This window comes from Lycium barbarum, chromosome 10 (assembly GCF_019175385.1).
Source record: "Lycium barbarum isolate Lr01 chromosome 10, ASM1917538v2, whole genome shotgun sequence".
Taxonomy (NCBI): domain Eukaryota; kingdom Viridiplantae; phylum Streptophyta; class Magnoliopsida; order Solanales; family Solanaceae; genus Lycium; species Lycium barbarum.
Genome location: NC_083346.1, coordinates 102,611,625 through 102,622,578, shown reverse-complemented (window position 1 = coordinate 102,622,578; position 10,954 = coordinate 102,611,625). Strand labels below are relative to the sequence as shown.

General features: G+C 36.3%; 1 protein-coding gene across 1 annotated transcript; it reads left to right on the top strand.

The window, feature by feature from the left end:
- On the top strand, positions 1-8,174 carry LOC132615554 (proline-rich receptor-like protein kinase PERK8). The gene is made up of 8 exons (XM_060330157.1): positions 1-2,252; positions 2,387-2,794; positions 2,878-2,964; positions 3,693-3,763; positions 3,844-3,920; positions 4,029-4,176; positions 7,269-7,430; positions 7,763-8,174. Exons 1-8 carry the CDS (start codon positions 1,271-1,273, stop codon positions 7,961-7,963), a joined length of 2,136 nt encoding a protein of 711 aa, XP_060186140.1. The 5' UTR covers positions 1-1,270; the 3' UTR covers positions 7,964-8,174.
- Positions 8,175-10,954: the final 2,780 nt, after the last annotated feature.

Genomic DNA, 10,954 nt, shown 5'->3' with positions numbered 1-10,954 from the left:
TTGTAACGAAATATGTACCTAATTCTCTTCAATCTTCATAAACCTATGATCATAACATAATGAATACTACGACATTATCGTAAACACATAAGTTATCCTTCTTCCTATAAAATAAATACGCAAACATATTCAAACTGGTAAAGTTTTTAAGACGTTCTTGTTAATTGGGGTCATTCCCATTTATACCCTGGATTGCATTTCAGAGACTCAATTTTCCTTCCTTCTTCATTGGTATGAAGAGCAACTTTGCAATTCAAATTACAAAATATGCTTCTTGTTTAATTGTATACGTAGGATTATGGGCAGCAATGTTGCAATTATCTTGCATTTGATCATGCATGTGACATTGAAATAGCGAAAAAAAAGGTAATTCTTTGTGGGGTTTCCTTTAAAAGGGTAAATTCTACATTACAAGATTCTTGAATTTTTGTATCATTTTCAAGATTTAGGTGTCTGGATATTTGAATGAATCTATTTGGTGTTTCTTGAAACTGCATTTGGTGATCTAGGGTACTTCTGTTTGTTCATAGTTGCCAGGAAAATCATTTTCTTGGTGCTTTCTTTAGAAAGATTTGATTTTTAATTATGATAAGGTTCTGCAGTGTGTGTGAGGGATTGTTCTTATTAATTAGCTAAAGAGAAATTGTTTGTTAGCTGAATTCTGTGTCCTGGATAGCATTTGATTTCGCGTAAAAGATTGAGCGTTTTCAATGATATGATATGTTTCTGAGTTACTCGGGGAAAGCTCGAAGATTTTGTTGTGTTGAAAATCCTAGGTGTTTAACTTGGGAGTGGAGTGAAATCGGCGTCTGCAGACTATGAATGAATTGGTTGATAAGTTTAAATGTTGTGGATAAATTTTGGAGCAAGAGGAAGCAATTTACTGGAATTCTTGGTGGAATGCCGTTTCATTGATGTTTGCAAATATTGAAATAGTAGTATAAGTAATGTTGTAAATGTAGCTAGCTTTGGTGGTGGTGAGATGTTAAACTATAATCCTCCACCTCCAAGTTATAGGATTTGAAATTCCATAGACTTAACCTTTGAGCAATACATACCCCAGAACAATACATTTTCGTTACCACGAGATACATTGGCAGCCCCGGATCATTTGATTGGGCATAGCTTGCCTTCAGTCGGCTACACTATCTGTTATTTCTCCTTTCCATCCATACCCCGAAATCCCCTCCAATAAATGCAACATCTTCTTCTTCGGCAACAAATGTAACGTAATCTGTTCTATCCTCACCATCAAACTCACAACATTTCCATGGATTCTCCACCACCCCATGAAGAAACTACTCCTCCAACGAATGTCTCACCACCACCCTCTAGTCCTCCACCTACACCTTCTAGCCCACCTGCTGATAGCTCACCACCACCCCCATCTTCTAGTCCACCTCCTAGTTCACCCCCTCCAACACCCTCTAGTCCGCCTCCTAGTTCACCCCCACCAACGCCCTCTAGTCCGCCACCTAGCTCACCACCACTGACACCTTCTAGTCCCCCACCGGGCTCACCTCCACCTGTACCATCTCCTCCTCCAACTCCTGCCAGTTCACCACCTCCATCACCATCATCATCACCTCCTCCTGCATGGTCACCTCCGCCACCAACACAGAATCAAGAACCTCCTCCATCGCCACAATCACCTGCTAATTCATCTCCACCACAATCTCCCGAACCTCGAAAAGGTTCATCACCTTCACCGCCTTCACCTCCTTCATCCAACAACTCACCTGGGGATGGAAGTGATGGAGGTGAACCTCCATCCCCAGCATCTAAGTCCTCAGAAAATAATCAGCCTCCTTCCCCAAACTCAGGCTCAGGCCCTCCTAAAGATGATTCGCCACCTTCACCAGCTGGATCACCTCCCAGTAACTCACCATCCTCATCTTCTGATTCCCCTTCGGACTCATCAACGCCAACATCTGTAATACAATGGTCACCACCACCTCCATCCTCTAATGGTGCACAGCCTTCTCTTACTCCTCCTTCATCACCAGTTCCTCCTAAAGCTGATGCTAGTAGTAACCATAGTTCCGGAAACCATTCATCAGAAAGTCCAAAGTCTGCTGGTGGCAACGGCAATGGTACTGCAGGGACAATTTCCATTGGCATTGTACTTGTTCTTCTATTGGTTGGTATCATCGGAGCAGCTGGATGGATTATACGAAAGCGAAAGAAGAAGAATTCGGGCCATACTAGTGGTAATGTCAAGCCAATCTCTGCGTGCTCCTCTCCAAAATCAGGTAAATTTTCAGAAACTATCAAATCATTCCTTTTAGTTTGTTATTCAGTGGTTTAAGATACTTGCAAGAAAAATTATTATTGGTAGTTGATACCTTTCAAGTGAAATCTGAGAAGATTTGGAAGTTGTGTACAGAGTCTGCTTTATTGAAGGTCGGGGAATCAACACCTGAGAGGAACGGAACTGGCTCCAATTTCCTCAATTCTCCAGGGGACCCTGGCGGATTCAACAGTTCAAAGACATGGTTTACTTATCAAGAACTAGTTGAGGCCACTAATGATTTTTCAGCTAACAATGAATTAGGGAAGGGTGGATTTGGTTCTGTATACAAAGGCTATCTAGCAGATGGAAGATATGTTGCGGTAAAGCAGCTAAATATTGGTGGGAGCCAGGGGGAACGGGAATTCAGAGCTGAAGTTGAAATCATTAGCCGGATACACCATCGTCATTTGGTTTCACTTGTAGGTTATTGCATTTCAGAGAACAAAAGGCTCCTTGTTTATGACTATGTCTCCAATAATACCCTTTACTTCCATCTTCATGGTAAACATAACATTTGTAGATTTAATTATTTCATTTGTTATGTCTTGTGACTAAAGCTTGCTGCTGATAATTGAAATTTACAGCACAAGGGAGACCTGTCATGCATTGGGAAACACGTGTTAGGATTGCTGTTGGCGCAGCTCGTGGAATAGCTTATCTGCATGAAGATTGTAATAGTGTTTTCTTTCTCAATTCTTATGAATTCTAATCACTTTCTCAAATTAGTAACTTAAAGATGTTTCCATAACTGAGTGTACCAAATGATGCTCGAAATAAAACTAAGACTGAGCAAAACATAATTGGTTCCATTGAGAGAATAGAAAATTTGCATTACTCAGTTCTTTATACGCTCTTGTTTTGCACCTTGTAAATACATTCCTGAAAATAGTTAATCCACAAGCAGGCATAGTCTCCTTGAACATGCTGATTTTTTCTTTAACACTGAAGGGAGAGCATCAGGCTTTGCAGTAGTAGTGCATAATATGCTTCTGAATTTGCCAATATTTACTCCATGACAAGCATTTGAATAGATCTTCACTGATTAAGACATCACAAATCCATGTCGAAAAGTGAGGAAAACATGTTCAGCAGCTCTTGTGCAGCATACAGTGAAAAGCAAGTGACAAAGCTGAATGTGTTAATCATCACTGAAATATTATGTTATACTGTTGAATGAGAAATTGAAGAGTTAAGAAAAGTAGACCAGGCGAAGCTACTAAATTTTTGTGACTGTGTATGATTATTTCTTTCGTTCTTGTTACTTGAGCTACCGTAGGCCATGAAACTTTAACAAAGTCATAATGTCAGCGTGGTGCTCTTGTTCAACATTATCGCTCTTTAGTTATAGAGCTAAAGTATGATGTTGGTTCTTAATTAATTCTTTTGGCGTGGATGACAGGCTATCCTCGTATTATTCATAGAGACATTAAGTCGTCGAACATTCTTTTGGATGATAACTTTGAGGCCCGTGTATGTCCAAGTCCTCAAACTTCTATATTTACATTCTCTGTCTTGCGTGCTTCCTTTTACAATTAATTTACTTTCTACAGGTTTCTGATTTTGGACTAGCTAAATTAGCTCAGGATGCAGAAAGTCATATCACAACACGTGTCGTTGGAACATTTGGGTATGTTTCAGTGCCAAATTTTGCATTAAGTTGATAGCATAAGACAAACATTACATTCCACCTTTTTCAATCGCCCATATTTATTCTAATTCCTTAGATCGGACTCAGATACATGGCTCCTGAATATGCATCGACTGGCAAGCTGACTGAAAAATCTGATGTATATTCCTATGGCGTGGTGCTTCTGGAGCTAATTACTGGAAGGAAGCCGGTGGATACATCTCAGCCTTCAGGGCAAGAGAATCTAGTTGAGTGGGTATGTTTGTAGCCAATCTTTTATCTCTCTTTCTCCAAGTCCATATTTCCATCAGGTCTCTTTTATTACCTCTTGTTAGAAATAATGCCATTGGTCATTTATCCAACCTAAGGCAATAAACTTGCATATAAAAATGGTAGCTGATGTTTGAAGAAACTACCATTTTATTACTGTACAGTAGGCCTCTAGTTGGTCTGCTAGTAAAGTTCCTTTTCTTTATTTTCCCCTTTTTTACCATGTGGTTGAGGCCTTGTCCTGAGAAGAATAAGGCCGTGATGCTGTAAGCCAAGGAAAGAAGTTCCTTTTCTTTATTTTTCATTTTTCTACCATGGTATGCGAATTTGCAATGCTGTAAGCCCTGAAAATTGTGAAATCTGACTTGGAACCTAGATAAAGAGTATCGGTAGATGAGAAACTTGAAAATATCAGCCACTGGGGAGCATGGGTTCCTTTTATTTATTAGAAAAAAGAGTTTATGTATAATACCCAATTGTTTGATCATTCAAACAGCCTGACAATGACTTCTTCATTTTGATATTAAAGTGTCCTTAACGTTTTTTGTTGAGTCAAAAAGCTTTTCATCTTTAAATGGGTTCTGAATTATGTCAGCTATATTTGTTGTAAGAGTGCTGTATTTTCATGACAGATAGTGAGATTGTCTTCTTGATGTTTGTAGGATAGAAATTCGTAGGGAAATTTTGAAGCAGACGCACTGTAGAGTTTAAACATAATGATTCCACTGAAGTGTGTCTATTTTGAGAAGAATAATCTTTTCCAATAGTTGACATCCTGTATTTATTCATATTTCTCTTAGACCTATAACACCTGTTAAAATTACCTCAATTCCCTTCCCTCTTCGGTGAGAGCTTTGGATTTCATATAAACCACTTGTTACGTAATTGACAAGGATCAAACGAGAGATGATAGAGTGAAAATAGGCCAAGGGAACGTTTGGTCTCCAGAATCTAAAGTTGAATCAATGACTAAATACTAATGCCCAGTATTCTGTTCAGAGAAAACTGAAGTTCTTATATCCCCTAATGAAATATGGTAAACCGCGAAAAAGATGCGAGAGATTAGATGTTGTAGGATATTGGTGCAGGAACTTTAAACCAGCTTATGTGGAGCTTACATGATGGGGGTGGTATAGAAAATCTCTGGTTAGTCTGGTTGGATACTTTAGGTGCTTGCATGGATTTGAAACTCTTGTTTTGTAAGGTTTCGTTTGTATCCATGGATCTAAATGCACTAAAGTTTAAAGTTAACATCACATACCAAGCTTATTACATAGGATTTTAAAAACCACTATATTATCCACTTCATTAAGCATAGTCTTGAAATACTTTGAATTGATTCATTTCAGTATGATTGACCTTTACCTAAGCATAAGAGTTCAAGTTTTATACATCTTAGTTGACAAGAATTTGGAATCCAAATCAGTAGATGTCATCTTCAGTTTGTCTGATTTTATTGATTTATTTCCTAATTTGATGTCGGTTTTCGGCTACTGATGCTTAGCCATCCGTTAATTATTTTTCTAATCAATTCATGTTTTGGTAACTGACTGAAAGAATTCTTAACTCTTATGTAACATCCTGGAAAATAAAATGATAAGCATGTACTGAATTAATTTCATATTTGAGATTTTAGTATGAAGATTAGCTATCCTTTCTTTGAGATGCTTGACCGGAACTTGTTAAAGGCACCAAAAACACATTTACTGTCTTGTTAATAGAAAATTCCCAAATCATTATTTTTCATTTACGAAAGCAACTATATATGTCATGTTTACGTAGTTTAGTCCTCAAAGTAATTTACTAGAAAAATTCAATTCAGAGTTGAGGAGTTGTGCATGGTTAGATTCAGTCAAACTTTCTCTAAATGTTTCAACCAGCTATGTCTCATACCATCGACTTCTTGATAGAAACCATCAAGCTTTAATGGGAGCAGGCCCAAAATATCAACGTCTCCTCAAGGGGAATTGCATTGCTACCTTTTTATTTTTATTTTGGTCTAAGTAAGATTTGACAGTCATAAATTTTGAAGGAGAACTCTATTGTGCCAAGATTAATTACCTTGGAGCAATTTGGAAAGAAGGTTGAATCTTGCCAAAAGACAGTATCTAAGCCCAACATGATTCTATTTGCTGACTAAATTATTTTGTTGTCAAGTATTTCGATCATAGAGAAGGCTGTGTGCACTGATATCTGATAAGGCAAATTTTCTGCTGTTATGTGTGTCATGGAGGATATGGTCTTCATTTCTTTGGTTTAGTGATGCATTTGAATTCAGTTCCCATGATAGAATTATGTCTCATCTATCAGTTCACTAATACTATTTTCCTTTCATTTTATATGATGGTATTTTACTAGAACTAGAGTTTTAGTTGTTAATTTGGCTTGTATATTATATTAGTGGTAGTGGAAGGAAATATTAACATAACAAGTGAAAAGTTTGATAGAGAAAACAACTCATCAAATTAAGTTTAAACTTTGAATTGTTAAGTTAAAATTATCGAGAGCTGTAGAAGTAGTATAGAATGAACGTACTAATGCAATAGTTTCAAGCATTTTGGGATGCCCCAAAGTGAAGAGAGTCTCAAATAAATTGTAATTGAGGGTGTATCGATCTTTTTGGCACCTGAAACATTGAGGTCTACAGTTTCTTTTGTTTTTTACAAAATCTATCAGCTTGACCAAGTTATCCGCTTTAATTTCATTGATCCTTTAATGTTAGAAAACTGAAAAACCAATAACAGTAGCAATGGAAAACTAGTATCTTTGACAGTCATGCTGACTGCATGACTTCCATTTACTATGTTTTTTTTTCTTTTTGAACTCTTTAGTTTTCTTGTTGTCAGTCTAGTGACAATAGCCAGTTAACAAATCTCTTAGTGCCTTAAAAAAATTAACTTTCTTTTCTAAGGAAGCATGGCAATATTCTTCTCATAAATTACAGAAGCGTCTGAGAAGATTTTCATTCCTTTGATTAGAATTGAATTCCGGTACTAATTTCCACTGCTAAACTTGAACCAGCCTAAAATGATTTCGTGATTGAATCACCCACTGTAACTTGATCTTTTTGTCGTCCAGGCTCGACCTTTGCTTAGTCGTGCACTTGAAAAGGAGGAATTTGATCTGTTGGCAGATCCGCGCCTTGAGAAGAACTACGTTGGCAGTGAGATGTTCCGAATGATTGAGGCTGCTGCATCTTGTGTGCGCCACTCATCTGCAAAGAGACCGGCGATGGGACAGGTAACTTTTGTTACTCCCTCTGTCCCAATTGATGTGACACTCTTTCATTTTTAGTAAGTACCAAAAAGAATGACGCCTTTTTATATTTACAACAATTAACTATGAACTTCATGTTTTACCCTTAATGAGATGATTTAGAACCACACAATATTTATGACTTGAGGCCACAAGTTTCAGAAGTCTTTCCTTCATTCTTATACTCCGTGCCCAGTTAAACACCTTCACATAAATTGGGACGGAGGGAGTATTTGTTTTATTGAAAACCTATGCAAGAGACACCTTATGACTTCTTGCCAAGGGCATTTACGTTCTATCATGGTTATGCTTCGCAGATCATGAGAGCTTTTGATGGTATGGCTATGCATGATTTGTCAAACGGGATGAAAGTTGGTGAAAGTGAAATACACAGCGCTGCACTACAATCTGCAGATATAAGTTGGTTTAGGAAGATGGCATTCGGTAATCAAGATTTTAGTTCAGACTTTTTCAGTCAAAGTAATCAGAATAGTAGAGCGTCGGGTGAACATCGTTAGATGATTTATAGAACAAAAGGGCTAATTGAAGCTATGTATGCATATGTTGATATATCAAAGGTACCCTAGCTTAGAGATGCCTTGGTTTAGCTTTCATAAGTTCCCTTTTGGCTGGTACACATGAGTCTTGCTATTTTTATTAGCAATGGAGTAATATTTACTGTAAGTAGAGTGAATTCTTTTGTCTTCTATAATCATTGTTCTTTGGGAAGTTTATTCAATTTTCTTTTTTTCTTCAAAGTAGCTGAAATGTACAGGTCTAAGATAAGTCTGCCTACTTCCCCAATCCCCATATCATGTATCTCTAGGAAACAAAAATGAACATAGAAAACAATACCAACAAATGATATACTGAACACAGTAAAACGGGAAACTTCAAGCCAATAAAAGATGTCTTTTTCACACCAGTAAAAGTCAATCAGAGTAATGCCGCTGAATAGTGATTTGTATTCCCTCTTCATTCTTTTCTCTTCTGCATCTTTCAGAAGAAAAATGAAAGATCAAAGCATACTCACAGATGATTGCATGGTGTGTAAGAAATTTGATGAGGATGAGTACTCTCACTTAGTCATTTTCTCTTTGAAGACAAGTACAAAAGATTGTTCTTCTTTATTTCTTCCAACTTGGCTTACATAATATGGCTATAGTGCGGAGTATTTATAGAACTTTTCTAGCATGTATTTAGTCTAAGTACATGTACCTTAATTTAATTCTAAGATCTTTCCCTCTTCCCTAGTTCATGAATTCAAGAACGCACGTATTCTAAGACTTGTACATAAAATTTCTAGTTACTTAACTAAGATAGCTCATGCATCACAAAAATTGAAGTATTTTCTTCTTCGAACACAATATTCGATCTTCAATATGGTGATATGTAGCCGTTGTCGATGTTTGATCCTCCAAATCCCCGTCTTCTTCATTTTTAAGCTTCCATACAAATTATACAATGTGATTTATCCAATTCCAACACAAATTTACATTAGCCTTGAATGGTATTCGAACTTGTGACCAATGTTGCCGACTCGCAGTGAATCACATCAAACATTACAGAGACAAATTTGACTACGTACTACTAATCTACAGAGACAACATAATATGCTCCTTATATTTTTGTTGTCTTTAAATAGCTCTATGTAAACTTATTTTTCGGTAAAATATTCAGCAATGATGTTAGTTCCATCTCTCTTGCTCTTCACGAGCTATTCAGGCCAATTAAACCAATCGTGTGTCTCCTTCTATACTCAATTAAATGTATTTTAATGATATAAGTTTAGGGATTCGTCACTTGTATGACGATGGATAAGGGGTGTGGAGGTCGAGTATCAGTATAGAAGTCAGTGGCGGACCTAGGATTTTGATCAAGCGGGTTCAGATACTTACACTGAAACTCAGGGTGGCTTATGGATCTTTGTGGCCTAGAGCCAAACTTTGAAAAGCGGCTTTAAAAGATATTTTTAAGAAAAAAAAATGCATAAATATTTTTTGAAGCCTATATAATTAATCTAATTGTTTTAATACTTTCATACGATCTTTCGGACGTGCTTATGAAGATGATTTAAGAGATAGACTAGATATACTTTCTTTTAAAACTCTACGTCGCTTGGTAGAAGAAAAGAACAATGAATATATACATAGTATCACTCCAAAGAATGACATAACTTTCGTACAAGAATTATTCATGTCACAATGTATCAAATTTAAATTATGACAACCATATATTGTGTAAAATAATCTAGGATTTATATCGAGTAATTTTTTTTGTACTCTTTGAATTTTTGTCTTCATATTCGATCTTGAAAACGTACTTTTTGTTGCATCCAAAAGACTATAATAGGATCCTATTTCCAAAAATAATACTCTCTCTGTCCTAATTTGTTTTGACACTTTTCATTTTTCGAGAGTCAAACTTCATAATTTTGACCGTGTGTTTGGACATACAATCTTTAAATTTTTCGAAATAAAATTTATATATTTGAAAACTACTTAAAAAGTATTATAAGTTAGAATAACTAATAATTTAAAATATTTAAAAGACATGTGAAAAAATTACGGTCAAGAATAACTTATTTGACTCTCAAAAAGCGAAAAGTGTCAAACAAATTGGGACGGAGGGATTACTCAATTTATATAGTAGTTTTTTAGTGCTTTTCCATTGAAAGTATTTTTTTTTTAGAAAAAGAGTAATTCATTTGCTACTTAAAAAGAGGCCTTCACAATTGAGGGGCCTAAGGCCTGTGCTTTAGCTGCTTTATGCTAAAGGCGGCTCTGCTGAAACTGCCAACGTGATAGTCAACAATTGGAATGACCGAATTTTTTTTAATTTCCATAATACCCTTGAAAATGACATTTCGAGGTAGTACTCCATTTATAACAATAAATAAATAGTTAGACAAACATCATTCTCTACCATATATAAGAGGTACTATTTACAAAGTATAAATATATAACCTAACAATTTAAAACAATTTTGATATAATTCTCAAGTAACAAATGTTAAAGGAAAGCTAGCTAACAATTTTAATACATTCTTACATTGAATTTTTCCACACTCTTACATTGAATTAATTTGACAAAAATAATACCACATTCACAATCGAGAATCTCCTACTCACTGCCCTAGGACTAGGGTTGTATATTCTTAGCTCGATCTCGGACGACTGGGCCATAATTGAACCCACCTGACCATTGATCCGGGCTTATAATCTTTATAGTTCATGTGTGTTCATTTAATTTATAGATCTATTTTCATGATGATTTTACACATGTAACCGTAAAAGTCTTCAACGAATTGGGTTCAGTTGAACCCTCTTAACACTACTTAGGTCCGCCCCTGGTAGAGGTACACTCTATCCTCCCCAGATCTCACCTTGTGAGATTATACTGGGTATGCTGTTGTAATTTTTTTTTACCCCTCCCCCAAGAGCTTCCTTCTTTTTTGCTCCCTTGGTGACTCAAACCCACAATCTTCAGGTTGGAGGTAGAGAGTGCTTA